The sequence below is a fragment of the Odocoileus virginianus genome, chromosome 7 (genome assembly GCF_023699985.2).
Source record: "Odocoileus virginianus isolate 20LAN1187 ecotype Illinois chromosome 7, Ovbor_1.2, whole genome shotgun sequence".
Taxonomy (NCBI): Eukaryota; Metazoa; Chordata; class Mammalia; order Artiodactyla; family Cervidae; genus Odocoileus; species Odocoileus virginianus.
In genome coordinates this window covers 58,380,364-58,405,332 of record NC_069680.1, presented here as the reverse complement: position 1 = coordinate 58,405,332, position 24,969 = coordinate 58,380,364, and the positions used below count along the sequence as shown (strand labels likewise).

Below are 24,969 nucleotides of genomic sequence, written 5' to 3'. Positions count from 1 at the left end.
CTCCAGCCTTAAAATTAAAAGACGCTTGCTCCTTGGAAGAAAAGCTATGACTAACCTAGACAGCCTATTAAATAGCAGAGACATTACTTTGTCAACAAAGGTCTGTCTAGTCAAGGCTATGGTTTCTCCAGTAGTCATGTATGGATGTGAGAGTTGAACTATAAAGAAAGCTGAGCACCAAAGAATTGATGCTTTTGACCTGTGATGTTGGAAAAGACTGTTAAGAGTCCCGTGGACTGCAAGGAGATCCAACCAGTCCATCCTAAAGGAAATCAGTCCTGAATGTTCATTGGAGGGACTGATGCTGAAGCTGAAACTCCAATACTTTGGCCACCTGATGGGAAGAACTGACTCATTGGAAAAGACCCTGATGCTGGGAAAGATTGAAGGCCAGAGGAGAAGGGGACGACAGAGGATGAGATGGTTGGATGGCATCACCGACTCAATGGATATGAGTTTGAGTAAATTCAGGGAGTTGGTGATGGACAGGGAGGCCTGGTGAGCTGCAGTCCATGGGGTCACAAAGAATCAGACAAGACTGAGTTATCGAACTGAAGCATTTCTGGGTGTGACTTGTATGTTTTGTAACATTTAATTTTTTGCCCAGAATTTGTGTGGCAGAGAGAAAAATATAAAACTAAGCAACATGAACTGCTTCCAGTGAGTACCCTGTGGTCAGCACCAAGGAACAGATGATGGGAGTCCTATTACTGTAGATTTCATTGTTGATATTTAAAGGTCTATGTTGTTATCAACGTGATTTTTATCACTTTGATGTGTGGATCACATCAGAACATAATAGTGTGGATCAAATGCTTGTTTTACTATGGATGCATGTTAAATATTGCAACAGGATGCTGATGGAAGCTCTGAAGAGGGTTTGGGCCACAAGTGCATCAAATTCAGAAGTGACTCAATTTTTATGACTTCTTTCATCCCATTACAGTTATATGAAGCCTACTGTGCTTACCACAGCATATGCAGCCATATCAAGGAACTATCTAAAAAACAGTTGATATCTTTTCTACAATGAGTATAAAAACTTAAGCTGAAGTAGAAATGGGAAACAGAGAGATAAAATTACAGGCTGTAAAGATTTAGACCTAAGAAAGGGCTTTGTAAGAAGGGTGTAGAGGTGGAAGGGAGGTTCAAGTGGGAGGGCACCTAGGATCTATGTATACCTATGGCTGATTCATGCTGATGTAGGCAGAAACCAACACAAAAATTGTGAAGCAATTATCCTTCAATTAAAAATAAATTAATTGAAAAAAACAGACCAATAGACACAAAGGTATTTATAACAGCCCATACGTGGCAAATTTGGGTTTTAAAATCCAGGCAGTTTTAGCGAAGGGAACTATATTCAATGTTTTGTAATAACCTACAAGAAAAAAGAATCTAAAAAGGGATACATATGTATAACTAAATCACTTTGCTGTGCAGCTGAAACTAGCACAACATTGTAAGTCAACTATACCTTAATTTCTTTAAAAAAGGAAAGAATTCAGGTGCAAAAAACATTGAAGGATGTGGAGGGACTTCCCTGACAGTACAGAGGTTAAGACTATGCTTCCACTTTAGGGGACACAGTTTGATCTTGGTTGGGAAATTAAGATTGTGTAAGCTGCTCAGTGCAGCCAAAAAGTAAAATGGCTCATGAAGCCGAGTCAAAAAAAAGTTTATTAAAACAGAAAAGTGCAGAAGTGCTTCATCTGGAGCCATCTAGTATAGGACAAATATCTTTTTGAGCCAGTTTAGATGTAACACTTCTTGGAAGTAGAAGATGAATAGTAAGGATGATTGTGATAGCCCATTTATATTGATGTAAGGCTATATGATTTGCAAAGCATTTAATGTATGTTTTCTCATTTCATAATTCTCCTTTTCAGCTTCATCATTTTTAAGAAGGGCAGACTCAGAGAAGGTCGCAGGCACTCTTGGTTATCCATTCTAGTTTTTACTTACAGTTTGGGTTTGGCCAGAACTGGAGGGGGCTCTTTGACGGGTGAGGAAGGCTCAGAGATTTTTGCTGACTGACCATTGAATCTCTCCTGGAAGGAATCTGGCCTGGTCTGGTGGGTGGTCACCATGCCACCCTCGGAGGATTCTTCGCTTCCTTTGTCATCTTCAGGCAGGTTGAAGTGCACGCGGAGCCCAATCCTTGAGCTGGACCGGGGCTCGTTGTGGTTCACCAGCACCCCTTCCAGCTTGGGTTTAGGGGGTTGTTCCACAGGAGGCTCTGGGTTGGGTGGGGATGGCTGTTGCTCAATAAGAGCCAGGTTGGTGGTGGAGTTGGCTGAGTGAAGAGACCCATTGTTTCTGAGGTCTTCATTTCCTGAAAGGATAACAGGACCTGAGCCACTAGCCTTACTCAACAAGACTGAGAAAGGACTGTCACCCTGAGTTGGGGCAGGTATCCAACTTAGGTGAATGTGCTAATTAGAGATGCTTGTCAAAAACAGCAAACACAATCTGAGGCATTAAAGAATGGTAAGGATACAGGGGGGGGGAAACTCAAAAAAATCTAAGTAGCATTTTGGAAAGAATTTTAGAAGTCTATGTAAGACCAAGGAGATGTTTTCTTAGGGTGTATAATAAATAACAGCAGGATAACTGAGATGGTGGTGATAAATGTGATAAGAAATTAGAAATTGAATTCTGTTCAGGAACACTTTCCTCAATAATTCAAAAACTTTTTAGAAGAGCCACATGAGCTTCATATGAAAAGCAGTAAGAAAGGATAAAGTACACTCTTCATACTCATATTTAAAGTCATAGTCTAAACCAATGGTCCCCAACCTGTTTGGCACCACGGACTGGTTTTGTGGAAGACAATTTTTCCATGGACTGAGGCAGGGGTTGGGGAGGTTGGTTTCAGGATGATTCAAGTGCATTACATTTATTATGCCGCTGCTGATCTGACAGCAGGTGGAACTCAAACAGTAAAGTGAGATGGGGAGCGGCTGTAAATACAGATGAAGCTTCATTTGCTCACCTGCCACTCACCTCCTGCTGGACGGCCCGGTTCCTAACAGGCCACGGACTGGTACTGATCTGGGGGCTAGGGAAGCCCTGGTCTAGACTGCTCCGGCATTGGAAGAATCCTTACCTCTCACATCTAGCTGTGCAATGCTTGACACTGTGCCATATTTGTTGCTTGCAGTACACGTGAAGCACCCAGAATCTTCTGCAAATACCTCGGCAATGACCAAAGTACAGATCTCCTCTAAAGCCAATAAAGCAGAGATGGTTACTGACTTTTTATGGGAGTGGAATTACGGGATTTTCTGATATTAGATAGTGATTCTATAAAAGTCAATAGAAGAAGATGATTATATCATTTGAAAATAATTAGTCCAATTATTTGGTTGAATTGACTGGTTAGCAGACCAAATGAGCCAAAGGATGTAAAATGAATAACTCCATGCAGACACTCAGCAAGAGGATTTAATAATAATGTAATATAAATTATGGATTCATAAATATGATGTTTTTATGTCATCAGTCCAGAAAACAAAAATAGAACCAAGAAACAATAAGCTGAAAATCACAAAAACAAAGGATTTAAAGCAAGAGGAGGCTATGGCTGAGTCATGCTGATGTATAGCAGAAATCAACACAATATTGTAAAGCAATTATCCTTCAATTAAAAATAAATTTTTTAAAAAAGCAAAGGGAGTTCTGTGTGAACTAAAAGGATTGAAAAAATGATTTTTAAACGCAGATCTCACTATTTCCTTGGAAAACTATTTTCTTCTTTTTTTGTGACTGATTCTGTGGGGAACTTTTGTCATGAGGTAATTTTAAATGTAGGCCATAATTTAAAACTGGACAGTAAATATTTTGCTTAGCTACTAGTAATTAGCTGGTAGAGCAACTTAGAATTCTGGGTGAAAGAAAAGTGAAATGCACCTTTTCTTTTGTGATACTATGGTAATTCTTATAGATTACTCCAATACAGAGAATGAACCCCCTTTGAGTAACTACTGAAGCGATTCCCAGATAGAATCATATGATTACAGCCTTAAATTATTATAGTTAGGTGTTCCTTGGCAACTAATGAAGAGAGGTATAAGATGGTAACATAAACCTCCAGTTATCACTCAGTAGAACTGACATTAAAAACAAAATTAAAAAAAGCAGAGTTGTATTAGAAACTTGGCATCTCAGTTTTTCATGATAACTGGATTAAATTAGCTGGACCACTTCTAGGAAACCTGGATGGGAGGCCATGGCGCAGTGTTGAGTACCTGCTCAGTTAACCCTTCAGCTTCCTTCCTCCTTACTAATGGAATCCTGGCTTTGTGCACCCTCCTTGAAGTGATCATAGGCTTCAAGGCAGACTGGCCTTTCCCAGCCTTGGTTGGTGAATCGTGATTGGTCATGCTAACCAGTTATGCTAACTCTGGTCTTGCTTAGGTGGTGGCATGTGACACACAATTTTGATCAATAAGATATTAGGGAAAGTCTCCTGGGGAGTTTCTGGGAAAGTTTTCTTTGCTCTTTAAAAGGAATAAAAGAGAGCATTATTCCCTATTTTTGCCTCTGGACATTGTCATCTGCATGTAATACCCAGAACTGTGGCTGCTGACTTGGATATATGAGTAGAACCAGCTTAAGAGGATACTCTGAAGGTGACAGAATGAGGGGAGGAGAAAAGCTTGGTCCTTGATGATCTGAGATGCAAAATTAAGCAGTCTCAAGACTGTCATTTCTTAGGGCATTTTGCAATGTGACAAGATAGATTTTTCTTGTTGCTTAAGCCACGTTTGGTTAGGTTTCCTTTGCTTGCTGCCCAAAGAATCTTAAATGATGGAGAGGCGAAGTTTGGTTTTTGGTACCTCTCTGTCCTTTTTCTGAGGCTTATGCTTCCTTCTCTCTGTTCCCCTTCCCAAACATTTGCTCTCTCAGCTTTCAGCAACCTGCATTCAGAAAATGATCTGATAAATTTATTCAGACTACACTACACCTGCCTGATAAAGTATTCTGTCTCCAAAGGGTATTTGCATTATATAAGGTAGAAGGAAGAACTCTCTGGACATGAAATTTTAGATTGTGAAGATTGGGCTTATTTTGGGGCATGGACCTCTTTAGGGTAACTCTGAAATTATTTTATGTATGAGACTACCTTGTGAAAAAGCTTGTTCTAGTTGAAAGTATCAAAAGACTGAAATATTTTCAAGGGGAAAAATGCTTCTCCACTGCAAGCAGTGCTAGAGTAAGACCACTGTGGTCTTTACTATATCCCCAGCGGCCTACTACTGCATAATCCAATGTTATGCAACATGGATTATTGTTGTTCAGTTGCTAAGTCATGTCTGATTCTTTGCGACCCCATGGACTGCAGCACGCCAGGCTCGCCTGTCCTTCACTGTCTCCCAGAGTTTGCTAAGATTCATGTCCATTGAGTTGGTGATGCTATCTAACCATCTCATGCTCTGCCACCCCCTTCTGTTCAGTGTCTGTATTGGGAATGCTTTTCCATTCAGTTTTTGGGAGAAAGAATTATAATAATGAAATTCCAAACCATGATTCTTACCCATGGGCACAAACACAATCTTATTTTTCAGGGTGATCACAGAGAGGACATTCAGATGTTTACACTGTGGTTTGTGAATGGCTTGTATTTTTTAGAGGTAAGAGCTTCTATGTCATCTTAATATCTTCCCAACCTAATCTAATAACACCACTAACATTGTATTGATTCTGAGTTGATTCTGTGAATTTCAAAATCTGATGCACAACTTTTAAGAAACATAGACTGTAGAATTGGAATTGATCTAGCATCATGGAAATTGCTTAGCCCAGTTGAAGGAAATCATAACTAGGGACCAATAAAAGAGGGAAAATGTTCCTAAGAAACATTCCTCAGCAACCCAGAACTAACTGTATTCACAATAGGTATTGAATATATATTCCAAATTTGTACATGCTCCTCATTTCCTTCTTCTATAGTAATAGCTAGAGTTGGCTTTGATCTTCTTTCTAAAACTTTCTTTTTCTTGACACCAGTATAACTGCAATATGTTTTATTACATATTTCAAATCACTGATCACATGAAAATGAAAGTTAAAATGATCTTTACCTGGCTCAGCCATGGATCGAGGTTCTAAAAGGAAAAAAAATTAAAAGATTCTGAGCATTCATTTTACTGAGAGGTGATATTTTCATCAGAAGCTTCCCATTGAATTTCACAATTTTTTTTCTGCATACTCATGAGCAATTTGACAAAGCTAATCTGTAAATGTTAAGTAAAATGACCTAAGCACCAATGACCTTGATGGGGATAGAAGAGCAGCAATAGAGAACTACTACTTAAATGATGTGGCTGCATCGTGGGACATACCTGGCTTCCACTTGAGACATATAAACCTTAGGTTGGGAAACGTTACTGAATTAGCTGGTACTCAGGATGATTTATTTTTCTTGTTTTCATTCAGCCTAACCTGAAAAGTTTTGTGAAGATTGAGAGATCATTCTTGGCTTTGGGCTATCACATCTTGATATAATATAGACTATACCTCCTGCCCTAAGGTTTCTAATGTTAAGAGCCTCAGGATAGATGACAGGTTCCTCAAGAGCCAGTTTTTATTTTAAAATTCTTTGGCATTTCTGAAAGTGCCTGCTTGGTACTTAAAACAGCTGCTCAACTAATGTTTGTGGAATTGCAGTCACGCAGAACAGTCTTTAATACTGATAAAACTAGTGAGGGTTTTTCTTTTTCCTCAGCTTAAATGGTATTCAGAATATTATTGTTGCTGCTGCTGTTAAGCCTAATAGTAATTTGATTCATATATCTAATCTATTTTGTGATAGACAGGAAAAAATGAACAAATTTCAGCATAATTATGGCTGAAATGTGTCAAGCTGAAAGCACTGCACGACAAGAAAAGAAGAATTAACCACTTGGATACACACACACATACACACACACACACACATGTATATGTTTATTACAATAAAAAATAAAACCCCAATAAATAACCAACAAATGATATGAATAGGTAATTTAAAAAATAAATTCAAAGACCTAATAAATATGAAAAAGAAGTTCCTTCCCGCATCTAATTAGTGAAGTGCAGATTAAAACAAGTGTTCTCATTTTGGACCTATAAAATTAGTGAAGATTAAAAAATATTTAAATCCATTGTTAGTGAAGGTATTAAGACAAAGGAATTTCCCATGTATTTCTGGTTGTAGTAGAGTATAACTGGAACAGTATGTGTCCCAGTTCAGCTGGGACAGATATCTGGTTTATTCCTGGGATCTCTGTGTAATGATTAAGAGTACCCTCTTTTACTCTCCAAAATTAGATGGTCAATTATATGATCATTGTAAATTCAGTTCAACCTTTTAGGAAGGCACTTTGGCAATTTATATTAAAAGCTTAAAAATTGTGAATTTACAATAACAATTCTAGTGCTCAAATTTATTCGTAGATATTCTCTGTTAACATGCTTTGAGGTATAGTTTATAATAGTAAAAATTTGTGGACATTCTCCATTTTCAACAATAGGTGATTAAGTAAATGAATTGATTTCAAAGGTAAAAAAGATTTGTATTAATATGGAAAGATATTCATGAAATGTTGAGTGAAAAGTCAATTTACAAAAAATGATTTATTTTTACTTAAAAAACATGCATGTTCAAGAGGGAGGGGACATATGTCTGGACTTCTGTCTGGTTCATGTTGATGTTTGACATAAAAGAACAAAATTCTGTAAGCAAATTTTTCTTCAATTAAAAAATAAGTAAATTAAAAAAAATGCATGAGAAAAGTTTTGGAGAATGCACACCAAAATATTAACAGGGTTTAACTTGATGGATTGTGATTGTAAGTGATTTTTATTTTATTCTTCTTTATTACATTTTAATTAGCTGTTAAGTTATAAAATAATGTACACAATAAATTTATAAAAATTATTTTAAAAATAATTTTAAAGCATTGACTTACTTTTCTGTAAAATTCTAAAATCTGGAGAATCTTCTATCAAGGTCCCTTCTCTATACCACTCAACTTTAGGAGATGGGGCTCCTTTTACTCTGCATTCAAAGACAACTAGCTGACCCTCAGAGGCGGATAAATTTTGTAACATCTGTAATGAGAAGAATATTGTTAGAACCAAAAAGTACCTGTTTTTGGAATCTACTTCCAGGACTGAGTTTTCCAAAAAGACACTATTTCTTCCATGTTTGGGTTTTCTCCAAATCTTGTACATTTCCAGCAGCTTCAATTTGGTGGATATACATCAAATCTATTTTTAAAGATAGACTCATCTGTGCACATGGGATACTTTTTCCTATCTTCTTCCTTCTCTGTTGTAATGCCAGACAAATACTAGGCAAAATGTTTTGAGGGCTTGCAGAAATACTAATTTTCAGTAAAGTCATTCTGCTTCCTTTGAGAAAATGCCCAAGTAGAGTTTGGTTTTCAGAGATAATAACAATTTAAAAAATCTGCAGTGAGTATCTACTAGGTGTATTCAGTATGAAAGTGATGTATTTTGGGGGGCTTCCCTGGTGGCTCAGTGGTGAAAGAATCTGCCTGGCAATGCAGAAGGCCTGGGTTCAATCCCTGGTCTGGGAAGATCCCACATGCTGCAGAGCAACTAAGCCCAAGCACCACAACTGTTGATCCTGTTTTCTACAGCCCAGGAGCCACAGCTATTGAGCCTCCGCGCCACAACTACCGAAGCCCCAGTGTTCTAGGGTCTCCGAGACGAGGGAAGCCACTACAATCAGAAGCCCCTGCACCGCAGCTAGAGAGCAGCCCTCACTTGCCATAATTGGAGAAAAGCCTGAACGGCAGTAAAGACTCAGGGCAGCCAAAAAAAAAATAAATAAATAAATTAAAAAATTTTTTTCTAAAGAAAGTAATGTATTTTTCCACCTAAGAATGTTCCATGAGGTGGGAAATCTTTGTGGCTCAATACTGACTGTTTTCTTGGCTTGCTTGTCAACTTTCTGTAGTCCTGGAAATTGATGCTTGTTCTGCTATTTTGTTTTCTGTATGTGTTCCTTACAGTATAACCTCAGAGTCTGTTGAGGGGTATATAGAATGGCAATCTCTATATAATCATAACTGCATGTAAAGTTTTGGGTCATGGTAAAATATGTCATAATTTTGTGAAGGAGTCGTTAAATCCTTTTCCAAACTTCTGCAAAAAAAGTTTACAAAAATCACTTTTGACTGTAAAATATCAGTCTATTCTGTAATAGACTCTATGGGAGAATGGAACTCACATTTTCCTTTTATAACTTGTCTTTCACTCATCGTGATGTGTGAGCTTAAAGTCACACATTCATTTGTGTAATTGGTACTTCATTTGATTGTGAAAAGCCCTGTTGGCATGTGTGTGGGCACATTTTTGTTTTTAACCATAGGCTGAAAGACTACAAACATGGGAAAGATTATGATTATTTTCCTCTACAAGCTCTATTAGCAATAAATACTTCAGGCTTTCCTATTATTACAATTTTGGGGTCTGCATTTAGGTATTGGCTCTTGCTTCAGAGGGGGGTGGGGACTAGAATTTGATCCTTGGGTCAGGAAGAGCCCCTGGAGTAGGAAATGGCAACCCACCCCAGTATTCTTGCCAGGAGATTCCATGGACAGAGAAGCCTGGCAAGCTGCATTACCCAGGGCTGCAAAGGTTTGGACACTACTGAGCAACTTTCACTTCACACTTCACTTTGGAGAAGGATGGGCCAGTAGTTTTTTTCGCGTTTGTCATTCACTCTGATAAATATTTTATGATTGTTTACAGCTCTTGTCTTAGCAATATATGGTATTTTGTGCATGGACCCATCATATTCACAACATCTGTCTAAGGAGTAACAAGGTGAGGAGAACCACATGGTTTTAGCTGTAGATTTTTACCTGAGAAGGGTGTGTAAGTTGATATTATGACTGCCAGGGGGCGCCACAGACAAAAGTTAGTGGATTTAGTGGTTTGTTTTGTTTTTTTGCATTCCCAAATTTGTTTGCTGAAGGAGTTCAGGATGGAATTTGCAGAGTGGTTTCTGAAGTAATGAGGAACTGTTTGATTAAAAACCTGGTTTTTAAAAACAAACAAACAAACAACCCTGGTTTTTCCGTGACTACTCGCAAACAAAGGCTTCTAGTGACAAGAATGTTCTCAATAAGAAGGGAACATCAATGAGTTTTGGGTGCTCCTGGCAAGCTGGTGAATATGCCCTTCACTCTGACATCTGAGCCAATTCTGTGCGAAAATGATAGTTTGGGAACCTATCGAAAACTTTAATGGCAATCAGACACCTCCCTGGGATTCATACATAATGAAGTCTCATTTCTTCTGAGGCAAAACAAATTAAAAAAAAAAACAAAGCAAAAAAAAAAAAAAAAAAAAAAGTGGCAGCTGCAGAACGGATTGAATAAAAAAAGTGTGGCACATTTAAAGAATGAATATAAGCAGAATGAGGTCAATCTATACATTCTGACCTGACTTGCAGTTCAGATATATGAACCAAGTCTCAATCTGGCAGTGCTGTGTGTGTGCTAAGTCAGTTCAGTCGTGTCAGACTCTTTGTGATGCTATGGACTGTAGCCCGCCAGGCTCTTCTGTCTGTGGGATTCTCCAGGCAAGAGTAATGGAGTGGGTTGCCATTTCCTACTCCAGAGGATCTTCCTGACCCAGGGATTGAACCTTTATCTCTTATGTCTCCTGAACTGAAAGGAGGGTTCTTGACCACTAGGGCCGCCTAGGAAGCCCCAGTCCTGCTTGCAGAAGGACCTCCTTGAGAGAATATGTTACTCATAGTTGAGACCACTGTTAGCTTGTTGTAAGTATTCACTTGACATTGAAAGCCAAGACCTGTGTTCTCTTGGAGACAATAGCCAAGACACTTGAATTACCACAGTTATAGAATATGCCTGCTAAGTGTCTGTGATATGAGCTGGAAGCTTGTTCCAGTGTGACACACCATCAATGCTCAGTAAGGGAGTTGCCATGGGTCATCTTACAAGCCACTTAGAAAAGGTTGTTGAAGGTCATGATTTGAAGGACAATGATAGTTGTTATTGCTAAAAGCTGTGCTTTTCTACCAAAGTCTCATGACAAGAAATCGGCTCACATCACTGTCCAAATCAGTTACACCATTTGAACGTTTTGTAAATGGGGCCATGTTCAACACAGCAGTAGGTCTTAGGCTGTTACTAATGGCACATTGTATAAGACTTGATCATATTTATCGTGACCTCACTGAAGATGAATAAGACATGAAACATTTCCCAACAAGCAAAGATTAAGTTAGTCTTAACTAGGAATTATGGATTTGAATTAAAGTCCCTATAATGAAATGTCTACAACCTGCTGAGTAATAGTATCTAAAGTGCAAATCCGTCCTGTGTGTCATCACCGTACTGATTATCCAGAAAGACATTCTTTGTGGGGTAACTTGACAACACAACCTTAAGAAGCATGTCTTCCACAGCCATTTGCTATTGGATTTTTTTTTTTTCTCTGTTCCTCCTAAAGACACTCTGAAGCCACAAAGTGATGAATGCAGCAACTCCTTCTTAGCCGAAATGGAAGTGATTCACCACAGAATAAATATTATTGGGTGCCTGCTTTGTACCAAATGCTGTGTGCAGGTGCTGTAAATGTGACTTGAAAGGACACAGTTCCTGCTCAGTGAGATCCATACCTACAGATATAATGCAGGGACATCCTTGAGAAAAGGCATCTCCCTTATCAGTTGAAAAGATGTCAGCTACAAGGTTCATATTGTCACTTTATTCTTTTTTTTAAACCTAGTGGCTATTTTTGCACTTTGGGAGATGCTGGAAATGAATGCTGTAGTGCCTTAGGCTGGCGTTGGATCAGAGCAGTTTTTACTGATAAAGAACCGTTTTTGCTCCAGGATTGTCACAAGTGTCCAGTGCAACAGTTGAGTCAGAGAAGTCTCTGGAATTGTCAGGTTGGGGAGAGGGGCCCATGTAATCTTCAGGAATCTGCAGCCAACCACCAACCCAGTTATTTCGGGGCTTCCTGCCTCTGCTATTATATAATGAAGTGCCGTTCTTCAAATTTTCACTTCCCCTGCCCCCTTGCACTCTTCAAATTACTGCTGAAGCAGCTGGAGCCGGTGCTGCCGCAGCCTTGAAAGCCCGCCGAGCAGCTGCTATTGGAGTGGGCGCAGAGATGGGAGTAAGATTCTAATTTGATCATCTACCTCCCTTCATGCTCAAGGAGTGTGAGCACTGTCTTCCCCATAAACAGAGCGATAGTGTTTTTGATACAGTGTAGAGGATGGAGGATAGTCTATCTCATAAAGTATTTAAAAATATAGGTATCCTTCAGAAGAGCTTATTTATAAACCAGAAACAGACTCACAGACTTGGCGAATGAACTTTATGGTTACCAGGGGGAAAGAATGAGGGAAAGGGATAGTTAAGGAGTTTGGAATTGACATGTACCTACTGCTGTGTTTAAAATGGGTAACCAACAAGGACCTACTGTATGGCACAGGGACCTCTGCTCATTGTCATGTGACAGCCTGGATGGAAGGGGGGCTTGGGGGAGAATGGATACATGTATGTATATAGCTGAGTCCCTTTGCTATACTCCGAAACTATCACAGCATTGCTAATCAGCTATGAAAAGTGAAAGTGAAAGCCGCTCAGTCGTGTCCAACTCTTTGCGACCCCGTGGACTATACAGTCCATGGAATTCTCCAGGTCAGAATACTGGAGTGGGTAGCCTTTCCCTTCTCCAGGGGATCTTCCCAATCCAGGGATTGAACCCAGGTGTTCCACATTGCAGGCGAATTCTTTACCAACTGAGCCACAAGGGAAGCCCATACTATATTCAGCTATACTCTAATATAAAATAAAAAGGTTAAAAAAAGAAAAGTTATCCTCTATAAGTAGAGCAGTGAACTAGCATATGGGACCCCACTCTTCTTTCAAATTCTACCACTGTTTTGCTGGGCAATCTTCCTTTTCATTTTAACCTTCTCTAAAGAGAAGATAATACCAGTACTTCCCCATCACCAAAGGAGGTAGAAGGGGTTAAATAAAACTTTGTCCTTGAGTCGCTTGCCATTCCCTTCTTCAGGGGATCTTCCCAACCCAGAGATTGAACCCAGGTCTCCTGAATTACAGGCAGATGATCTACTGGTTGAGCCAACAGGGAAGCCCCTTTAAAAAAAACGGCTTCTTGCCATTATTGGCAGAGAAATGCTTTGTTGGGCAGTATAGAAAGTGAATCATAGGGATTGGAATGCCAGAAGTCCCTAAAGAAATCAATAGAACCAGGAAAAACCCGAGCAAACATATGCCAGTGGTCGGTCATCACGGCTCACGCCACGCGGTTACCATCATCAGTGGCTCTGATTCAGAAGTTTTCTAATGACACTGGCAGTGACGATGTGCCCTCACTCATGGAAACTAACGCAAGCACACTGTTGCCGATGAGTGCCTCTGGAATTTGAGCCACAGGCTATGCTGAGCCCTACATCTGAACAACCCTGATCCCATTTATGGACACAAAATCACACTTTCCGAGCGCTGAGAAAGCCTCACCAAAGTTTGAGTCTCTGTCTTAGACATCGCTTTCCCACCATGGAGCTAACATTTTTGGAGATTTATCTGATAAACAGCATACACTGATGACTAATTCACTTTCTCATTTTTATTTATCAAAGGCATATATATCATCTGCAAATCAGAGCATCTAATTAGAGGGAGGTAATCAGTCACCACACAAAACAGCTAACTTGTGACCAACCAGTCCATGAAAATTAAATGTAAAGAATAGTTTTTAAAGTCTTATTAGGCTTTTGGGAATAATTAAGATAGTTTTGGACCTATTATAAGCATTGTGGACTCCTATCTAGATATTAGAGATAGGTTTCAAGGTGCTTGGGAGAGATAGAAAAGTAAACCTTTTTATTATTGTGCTAAACATTGTATCAGAGATATGTACCAGGTGATATCGATGCAGAGAAGACAGCACCCCCAAAGGATCTGCAAGTGTGGAGGGAGGTAAGGACACCTCTCTGCTGTCTGGTTGGAAAGATGGTGGTGAGGAGAAGAGTGGGAGGAGACTTCAGTTTGGGACGGACTAAATTATTCTGTGATTTCATTGCCTTTGAAGAATCAGCACTACCTGACAAAGGTGGTGTTGTGACAAATGGGCACGACAAAGTGTTCAGATTTCTCAGCATTTAAAGCCCTGTTTGAAGGCTAGGGGACTTAGCAGTGAACTAAGGTAAATAGAGGTATCTCTGTTAGCTATATCACACATGCACACACGTCCACTTAAAACTCGTCATTAAAGTCTGGTAGTCACCAAATCAGAACATATTGCTTTCCTACTGCTAGTCTTTGAAAATAGCAAAACTTAAATTCTGAAAGCGGGTTACAGGAAACATCTGAAAAATCGAGATGCATCTTGTTTCACATAAGAATATTTGCCCACCTGATACGGTCATGGATAAACATGTCTCACTCAGACTCTGCTTAACTTTGGAAAACCATCTTGGATGAGCCAATATGGTAGAACTTCCCTTAAAATTGATGTTTCTGTGGAAGTTGTGAATTTAACTCCTCCTTTAGGGTCAGTACATATTGGAAAAGATACCTTTTTTTTTCTTTTTTTGGACATTTTTCTCTAAACCATGATTTCTCAACCCCAGGATTAACTGGCATTTTGGGCTGGATAATTCTTTGTTGCAGAAGGCTGTCATCTTGCATATTACAGAATGTTTAGCAGTATCTCTGGATGCCAACTCCTGTTGTGAAAATCAAAAAGTGTCTCCAGGCATTGTCAAATTCCTTTGAGGAGCAAAATTAACTCTGATCGAGTACCATTGCTCTAAAACATACTTCTGAGAGGATAAGATCTCTTTGGTTTTAAGTTTGGTATTCATATAAAGAACAAATTATAAATCCAGGCATGAACTCCATTCATGTAGTCTTCATGATACCAAAACAAATTCAGTGTGACTCAGTTTTTCACCTTTGAATTTATTGTCCTGGGCAACATATAAACCAAGTATGTTGTATAAGAGAAAGAACAACAGACAGAATTGAGAGAACTTGTTTTCAGTCCTGATTCTACCCAGTTCTGTGACATTGGATACATTGTTTAATCTCTCTGCCTACCCTTGTTTTTTTTTTTTTTTTTTTTTTTTTTTCATTTGTAAAGAAAGTGCCTGAGTAAAATTTCCAGTTCTAAAGACAAAGATTATGAGACTCAGAATTTGATGCCGCCACAATAGTTGACATATGGATTAGAAAAAGAAAGCTCTTTGTCCTTGAGTGACAAAGCCTATATTAAGCCTTCTGAGAGCATGTAACTGCATCTCCTTAAGCACCAAAGATATCCAGAGAAAACTGTGGAGTGCTTAGAAACATTATCACCTGACCTGTGGGTGTGGCTACTGTTTAAAGCAACAGGATGGCCATAGAGATCAGTGTGGCTAATGGGGATGGGGATGACCTTTCCCTTATTACACAAACTGTTATTAGACATCTGCGACTTCAGGAGACGTGTTAACAGCTACCACAAAAACCCAAACCCTATAGTGTATTTATAAGAGAACAAAATCCTGAGATAAAATCAGTGAATCTTGGATACTGCAACTTTGTTTGGGTATTGTGGTGTGTTTAAAGCCTTGGCCGAAAGAAGTAACATTTTGATTACCTTTGTAAACACAGGAGCTGCAATGATAGGTTTTCCATCCAATCCTTGCAGATAGTTTGTAGGGCTCTGACACTGTTAGAAGGGAACCAACAATAGATTCATCACTAGAATTATCAGGTAGGTAGGTAGATAGATGATAGATACATATAACAAACTAAAGAATTTGGTGTATGAAATTAATCTAAAACCAAAGACATTTTCTATGTCTATGATTCACAGACATCAAACTTTATGCTGAACTGATTGTATTACTATTTTTTCCTATATCACAATGGCTGTACATATGTGCCTCCCATCACCACCCCCTTACATAGAGAGCTAAGTAATGAACCTTAACCCTTTGTAGAGGTTCCATAGACTCTTGAGGCTTCACAGATCACAGTTTGAAAACTACTGCATTAGAACTAAAATGTGACCCCTCTGCATTACTAAATGGGTCAGATAAGTATGCTGAAGAAAATTAAAAAAAAATTTTTTTTAGGGTTTTAGATCTTTATATACATCTATATTTATATTTAAATATACAACACATTACAAGTATGTTTATACTAATATGACTTCATATTTTAAAGTATATGCATTGCTGTTCAGTCACTAAGCTGTATCTGACTCTTTGTGACTTCATGGACTTGCAGCACACCAGGCTTCCCTGTCCTTCACTATCTCCTGGAGTTTGCAAAGATATGCATACAGATATGCAAAGAAAATGTCTGAAACTATCTGATAGAAAGTATTAACAGGAGGTACCTCTGAAGAGTGGGGGCAGAGAAGTAGAACGTTGATTTTTTACTTAGTATACTTTTTGCATTTGTTAATGTTTTTACAATAAGCATGTACTACCATCATCATCATCATCAACCTGAAGGATGAGAGACTAAGATTTTCTGGAAATTATTTTAATGGTTACTCTATGTAGATATTTTTTTTTTTTTTTTTTATAGCTCCATGAACCAAGTTTCATGAGAGTCCTGGGCCAGTGGGAGAGCTGGCAGCTCATTGTATATGTAATCCATGCCCTTCATAAAGCTGGGATAGCAGAGACTAATTTGTAGAGTTTCTTTTCCTATGAAACTTGCCTATGAAGTTACAGAATATGTTCCCAAAGCCAGGGGAACTACTGATATCATATACTGGCAGTACGAGGTGATTATCATGACTATAGGAGTGTGTTGCCCAAGGTCATTATGAAGTTGCACCAGATGGGAACACGATCGTGCCATACAAGAGGGTCATGGTCACAGTGCCTGCTTGTCACAGTTCATGGCACTTGTGTTTCACTTAGACTCTTGTACCTGCTGGATGGTTGATACCCTGGGCTGGGCCACCACATGCTGGGTTTGGGATACTGCTGAAGGAATGGCTTCAGAAGTAGTGGGAGGCGACGACACCTCATTTGGCTTCTGGATTCTGAGAAATGATTAAAATACAGATTATAAAACAGGCCTATCATTCTTGTGAAATTCTTTCAGCAAAGCTTTCAGCACTGCTTACAAAACTTTTTGTTCAACAATATCGCACAAACGTTTATTGAGGGCTTCATTGCTGTACGCTTTGTTAGGCAGTGTAAACAGGAAGATGATAAGACGCCAGTTCTGTCCTTGAGTTCACTGCAGTTCACAGAGCTGGGGACTCAATCATATTCATAGCTGAGATTCAAGACAAGTGCTGTAACAGTGCATGTGCAACAAATTTTTTGAGGTTTGTTTTATTGTTGCCCTCTGTGTTTTTCTTCCCCATCCCATTCCAAGGAGGAGGCCAGGCTTTGTAAATTTTTGCTTCTGGGATTTTGATGTGGCAAACAGCAGAAATAGCCCAAGACAATGAGCTCTTTATGTTTACACAAATTAAAGAGATTGTTTGAAGGGCAGGAGAGCCAGAAAGTATTCTTGAGAAGTCTGCAGAGGGGAGATTATTTCAGTTTTGTTGTGGGAAAGAGAGAGGTCTGGGTATCTTGCCAGAGAACCTAACAAGAGAGAGAACCTGAGTCCAGACAGAGTGGCAATCCTTTGATTTAAGGCTCCCAGTCTTGCTAACCATATCAGTCCCTAGCATGTCAGGAAGAAACAAAGTGCTGAACTTGAAGGGGCCTTGAGATCTGGGACATGGGCCTCTCACCCTAACCTGTGGGGGTAGATGACTGACGTCAGGACAGGCTCCTCTTTCGTCTGTATGTTACCTCTCTTTGCCTTAGCTTCCACATGTATGAAATGAGGAAATAATAATTCTTACCTCATAGGGTTTTTTGAGGGTAAAATACGGTAATTCATGTAAGACGCTTAGTGTGTGTGTTAGTTGCTCAGTCGTGTCCAACCCTTTGCGACCCCATGGACGGTACAGCCTGCCAGGCTATCTGTCTATGGGATTTCCCAGGCAAGAACACTGGAGTGGGTTGCTCTTTCCTTCCCCATGGTGTCTTCCCGACCCAGGGATTGAACTTGGGTCTCCTGCATTGCAGGCAGATTCTTTGCCGTCTGAGCCACCAGAGAAGTGTATATCTATATCTATGCCTGTGTCTATATCTGTCTATATCTCAGGAATCTTTGCTCAACTTTGGAGGCAAAAGTAAAAGTGAAAGTGCAAGTCTCTCAGTCGTGTCCGACTCTTTGTGACCCTGTAGGCTATACAGTCCACGGAATTCTCCAGGCCAGAATATTGGAGTGGGTAGCCTTTCCCTTCTCCAGGGGATCTTCCCAACCCAGGGATCAAATCCAGGTCTCCCACATTTCAGGTGGATTCTTTACCAGCTGAGCCACAAGGGAAGCCTTGGAGGCAAAACGGACACCCAGTAATGACTGAATATTTTCCCAGAGCCAGGTAGAGTGGGGTCTCAGAAGCAGAATCATTTGATGATGTTGAGGCTATTGGTATTCCTGAAGCGTCCATTTTCTTCTTCTACAATAACAGAATCCCTGATTTCTTTCCATGGCTACTCCGAAAAAAGATTGCATTTCCCAACCCTCCTTGATGCTAACTGTGGCCACATGACTACTTTCTGGTCATGGGATATGAAGGATAGTGCTGTATGTAATTTAAGAGAGATGACCTTAAAAAGGGGGTTGGGTATGTCCTTTATTCCTTTCAGTCTTAGACTGAGAAGATGAGGCTGCATCTTGGAAAGAGGCAGAAAGCTGGAAGCAGACTGGAGTCCAGTGCAAGGTGGAGCTGTTTTACCAGCCAAGTTCATATTTTTTATGTAAAGGAGAAAAATATTTGTCTTCTTTAAGTTACTGTTATTTGGGGTCTCTATTTAAACCCAACTGGAGCTAAATCCTAACTACCACAAGTAGATTTAAAGAAAATGAGCAAATGAGATATTTCTTATTTAAGTTTGTATGTCAAATTCATACCCATTAGGCTTGCAGGCCATGTTATGAGAGCCTTGAGGAAGGGGTGATATGAAGTGGAGAAGGAGCTTGTTATGTGACTTGACTGGGTTTTATAGGATAAATAAGAGTTTTCCATGCAGAAGTAATAGGGCATTCTTACCAAAGTGAACAGGATGAAATGGCAGCTGTGTAGAGAGCCTGAGGTGGGAGAATGGTTGAGGAGGGGCAGGAAAGCCTGATTGATACTCTAGTGAATAAAGTTTTCTATGCCCATGTTGAGATTTTACTTTTAATGTTTTTGTTTGTTTTGTTTGATTTTTATTTTCCAATGGACAATAATTTTTTAAGTCAAGAAAATGATAAGATCAAGAATGATCTTTTAACTGGTTATAGTCTGGAAACTATAAAAGAGAGAAAAAGATTGGAGCACTTATAAGGAGCTGATTGGCATAAACAGACAGGAATGAAGAAAGAACTGAACTGAAGTCATGAGAGTGACAAGAAAGAAGGTTAAAGGGAGAAATCATTTACTCTGGTTATAAGTTTTCATATGTGAACAAAAGCTAAAAGCAGTTTTGCCATTCCAAAGTAGACATGTGTGTTAGTCTCTTAGTCGCGTCCGACTCTGCGACCCTGTGGACTGTAGCCCACCAGGCTCCTCTGTCCATGGAATTCTCCATGCAAGAATACTGGAGTGGATAGACATTTCCTTCTCCAGGGGATCTTCCCGGCCCAGGGACTGAACCTGGATAGCCTACATTGCAGGCAGATTCTTAGCATCTGAGTCACCAGCAAAGCCTAAAATAGGCGTCCCCTCCCCCCCACCCCCGCCGCCAAAATTCGAAGAATAAGTCATGATTTCTACCCTTCAGGAGCTTGCCCTCTGTGGAAGAAGACAGAATATGCAAATTCAGTTAACAACTCCTCACTCTTTCAGACATTGCCTATGTTTCAGAAAGTCTCAAGAGATGGCTGTTGTGTCTGTTTCTAGTTCCTATGCTTTCTGTCCACAATTTCCTCTGCCTGAAACACCCTTTCCTCCCCTGTTTGGGAATCTCCACCTATTGTTCTTTTAAGACCCAGCTTAGGGTCACCAGCTCTGTGACACCTCTCCTGATCTCCTTCCCTCCCCAAACAATAAGGGATCTTTTGTGCCAAATCCTTAAACCCTGCACATGGTTCTGTTATAGTCTATTATACTTTATTACTCTCACTGTCTATATACATGGTGTACATCTTTTGCTATATTTGCTATACATTTATTTCTCTCTACTAGACTGAGCTTCTTGAAGGCAGGAAGCATCTGATTTTTCTTAGCACCCAGTGCATCTAGTGAAGCACTAGATATAGTGCTACTCTATAGGTATAGAGTAGGTGCTGAGCCAACGGTTGTGGAAAGTAATGTAACTTTGTTCAGTACCCAATACTTTAGCAAAAAGGTTATGACTTGCCCAGATAACTTATACGTATATTTTTGGTTCACCAGATTGTGTGTTATCTTGAGTACTATTCTTTAGTCAGAAAACATAAGTGTTTTTGAGTTATTTGTTTTTACTCTCTAGATATAAGTATGAGGATGTTTTATAAGTGATATTGCATTTTTAAAATATTGGGAACACTAATCTTTTAAGCAACAACAAGCAAAGAAATAGCTTTTTACCCAAAGTCACGCAATTTTTTTTTCTGATGTCATACCCTGGAGCCCCACTCTTCAAGTTCTACTAAACAATTAGTAGCTTTCTCAGGACCTGAGGATGCTAAATAAGATAGAAAATTGGAATTACCGATTCATTTCGTCCTTGTTAGGGTCCCCTTCTGAGTCTGAAGAAGAAACCCCTGGAAAAATAAAAACAAGTCATGTAATTGTAAAGATAATTTCTTAAACTGGCTCCTAGGCATTTGAAGATTTATAGAAGTTTAGACCTAGAAATAAGCTCAGTGATTCCTTGAACTAATACCCATTTTACAGATAAGAAACTATACCCTAAATAGTTGAAGTGCTTGCTCAGGTCACATGCCAAGTTAGTGACAGAATACAAATTAACTGGTCCAGGGATTTCCCTGGCAGTCTAATGGTTATGACGCTGTGATTCCATTGCAATGGGCACCAGTTCGATCCCTGGTCAGAGAACTAAGATCCCACATGCCATGAGGCATGGCCAAAAAATAAAAGAAAAAAATCAACTGGCCCAAATTCTGTGGGTTCTTTTATATAAAACACCTGCTGACACCTTTAGACTAACAGAGCAGTGTTTGCAAACATTCTGTATTGTCCATAAATCCTCTTGCTCTTGGCCTACACAGATTAAATAAAAGAAGGGATTACATTAGATTCCAAACATTGTGGGTGTAGGTGGATGCCCTTCCGTCCAGTACTAATATTAACAAGTCACTCTTCATCTTGGGAGATGGGAGTGCTTGAAGCTCTGCCGCCAAAAATTTTTAAAAATCAGCAATCCAATCTCAGCACTGTTAGCAGAGCTTTGATCCCTGATTTGTTGTTTAAGATAGTGAATTCCAGGAAGATATCACAAAACTAAATCTGGAGCTATTTATGTACACCAAAAATTTGAGGATGAAAAAATATAACATCTATTTATGTATTATTTATTGTTAGTATCATTATTCATATATCCATTGAATAAAGTTTATTAAGTAACCACTATGTATCTGGTACTACTACATAAGATATTAGAGATATAAAGAAGATTGAGACAGTTCTAACCTTTATACCATAAGACTACAATATTTAAGTGCTAAAATCAAGGCATGCATAAGGTATTATAGATGATAAAAGTACTAAAGAATGGCTCCCTGGAAAAATGCAGAAGATGAGAGGAAACAGGATCAAAAACTTAGGTCAATATATAAGGTACATAAATTGATTCCTCCCTAAAATTAGTCATATAAGTTTGGTACTGATAGAAACTCCTTTCCAAGGCTCCGAGATAGTCTTCCTGCTTCTACACTTGACTCCTTTTGGTACATTTTCAGCTGGGAGCCAGAGTGACCCTGTTAAAAACTAAGTCAGATCATGTTACAACTCTGCCTGGAATCGTTCAGAGACTCCTATCTCAGAGGAAAAGCCAGGTCCTTGCAGTGACCCATGAGGACCTACCTGATCTTCTTACTGCTTCCTCCCACCTCCACCCCATGTTGAACTTCTGACCTGTTCATCTCTGCACCTAAGACATGCACACACCCTCTTCTGAGCCACTACGCTTGTTGATTTCACTCCCTAGAGTATTCTTCCTTTGAATTTCCCCGTGACTCACTCCCTCACTTCCTTCAGGTCTTCATTTATATGTCGTATGGTAAGTTAGGTCTTGTACAGCATCTGTACACACACACACGCAAATACACATGCACGTGTGCACTCACATACTTCCTATCCCTTCCACTCTGTCATAGTGCTCATATATACTGTAAGATAACAGAAAACATAAATTTTTCTCTCTGCCCCTCATTCCTGGCACAGAGCTCCTAAAACCCTTATAATCCCCTAAGTGATGAGCACTTAAGAGCATCTCTTGCTCTAATATTTGTCTTTAACCCTGCCTCTGACGCAGGGCTTCTAAAACTCTAATAAATTCCTAGGTGATGAGAGCACTGGGAGCATCTTTTGTTCTAATGAGGTGACTTTGGGTGGCTTCTGGATGGGGGCTGGTCACCCAGAGGACCAAGCCATGATTGTATGTGTGTGCTAAGCTGTGTTATGTCCACCTCTCTGTGATCCTGTGGACTGTAGCCCACCAGGTTCCTCTGTCCATGGAATTCTCCAGGCAAGAATACTGAAGTGGGTTGCCATGCCCGCTTCCAGAGCATCTTTCCAACCCAGGGATTGAATCCATGTCTCTCTCATCTTCTGCACTGGCAGACGGGCTCTTTACGACCGGCACCACCTGTGAAGCCCTAAGGTGATCAGAAGCTTGGAATTTTCAGTCCTACCACCTCGTACTCCAGGGAAGGGAGGAGGGCAGGAAATGGAGTTAAGAGTCGGCCATGCCTGTGTGAGAACACCTCCATAAAATCCCAGCAGTGTGAGGTTTGGAGAACCTCTCGGTTGATGAACACTGGGAGGACCACGCACGGCAGCTTCACGGTGACAGAGCCCCTGTGCTCAGGGCCCTCCCACACCTCTCCTGTGTATCACTTCATCTGGCTGTGCATGGGCATCCTTTATCACACCCCACAGGAAACTGGCGAACATAAAGAAGTGTTTCCCTGAGTTCTGTGAGCAACTCTAACAATTAATTGAATCTGAAAAGGGGGGTTGTGAGAACGTCCGATTTGTAGCCAAGTCAGACAGATGTTGTGGGTCACCTGGGCACCTACTACTTGCATTGGCATCTGAAGTGGGGTAGGAGCAGTCTTATGGGATCTAACTTGTTAGATCTGACCCTATCTCCAGGTAGATGGGTCAGAACTGAGTTAAATTGTAGGAAACCAAATTGGTGCCATGAAAAATTGTTTGTTGGCATGAGAAACATCTCCCTTATCACACACACACACACACACACACACACACACACACACACACACACCACATAGACACCTGAATTGGTGATTAGAACTATTTCATGTGTCTCACATAAGTATATATTTTGTTTATCTCATTTATTGTCTCTCCCATGACTGTGTTATTGCCATCTGTCCAGGAACCTGGGGATTTTTGTCTATTTGTCTCACTGCTGTTTTCCTCACTGAAGAGTGTGTGGTAGAGCAAGCCCTCAACAAATATTTATTATGAAAAAAATATATTTGTTATGTGTTTATTTAACTTATTTATTATAACTATATATCTTATTAGTAAGTATCATGCTCCAAGAGTATTTTGCTTTACCTTCTATGTAAATCTCAGCAGAAGTTGAATCTGTCCCATAGATGTTAGAAGCAAAGCAGGAATAACGTCCAGTGTCCTCTTCAAAGGCTTCAGCAATGGTCAGTGAATGCAGATTTCCTGCCTGGATGATGTGAATGTCTGGGGAATTTTCAAGCTCCTTGCCTTCACAGTACCACCTGCAAGGAAGCATATTGGCGTGATTGAAATGTGAGAAGTAATAACATAAATGGCTCCAGATGTTCCCAAAGAAGAAAATTGTGGCAAACTTAGAGTCAAAACATTAAATGATCCATTATTATGGTATAATTTGGTTGTAACAATGAAAAGAGCCGGCAGGATTCAAGTCACAGTGACACTATATTCAGGAAGTGAGAAAGCAGTTCCTATTAAGAATGATACAACTGAAAGAAGATGAAGAATGATACAACTGAAAGAAGGTGAAGAGATTTCAAACACTGCCAACCATGGAGAGCAGGGTCTTTGACGTGGAGCTTGACCTACAGATTCTATAGTATGCATTCAGTAAGTGCTACTTTAGCTTATTTGGAAGGAATCTAAGGGATATTAAAGGTTTGTGAAGTTAGAGTTGAACATTCATTCCCTACTACAAAATTGCATCATACCTAGCTAAATGAAAATTATTTTGTTTGGTTACTTGAATCATCAGATAAGGGGGGATGGCTCGTATTTTCCTAGGAGTGACCCAAATCTGGCAAATAACCTAAGTTAAATATATTTCTGTATGTTATGATAGTTTATTTTGATGTATATATTTGAGGTTAGAAATTTTTATTATGAAAGTTTTTCACCAGAAGTTTACACTAAGTAATGCATAAAATAATGTTTAAAATATGAAGGTACGTAATAAGAGGAAAGAACATTAAAAATCACATGGAACTAGGGGTTTCACTGGTGACTGAGTGATAATGAATCTGCCAGCCAATACAGGTGACGGAGGTTCCATCCCTGGTCCAGGAAGATCCCACATGCCATGGGGTGACTGAAGTCTGGGTGCCACAACTACTGAGCCTGTGTTCTAGAACCCAGGAGCCCCAGCTATTTTGAGCCCATGTGTCGCAACTGCTGAAGTCTGAATGCTCTAGAGCCTGTGCTCCACAGCAAGAGAAG

At 39.7% G+C, this 24,969-nt stretch overlaps 1 protein-coding gene across 1 annotated transcript in view; it reads right to left on the bottom strand.

Annotated features, from left to right (window-relative positions):
- The window catches only part of MYPN (myopalladin), an 89,217-nt gene that overhangs the window by 39,435 nt on the left and 24,813 nt on the right, over positions 1-24,969 (bottom strand). Inside the window, exons 3-10 of the mRNA XM_070470732.1 lie at positions 23,842-24,017; positions 20,783-20,834; positions 16,965-17,079; positions 15,673-15,744; positions 7,956-8,097; positions 6,087-6,110; positions 3,110-3,226; positions 1,966-2,335 (exon numbers count right to left, since the gene is read on the bottom strand). Coding sequence (XP_070326833.1) covers positions 1,966-2,335; positions 3,110-3,226; positions 6,087-6,110; positions 7,956-8,097; positions 15,673-15,744; positions 16,965-17,079; positions 20,783-20,834; positions 23,842-24,017 — 1,068 coding nt within the window. The remainder of the gene's footprint in view (positions 1-1,965; positions 2,336-3,109; positions 3,227-6,086; positions 6,111-7,955; positions 8,098-15,672; positions 15,745-16,964; positions 17,080-20,782; positions 20,835-23,841; positions 24,018-24,969) is intronic.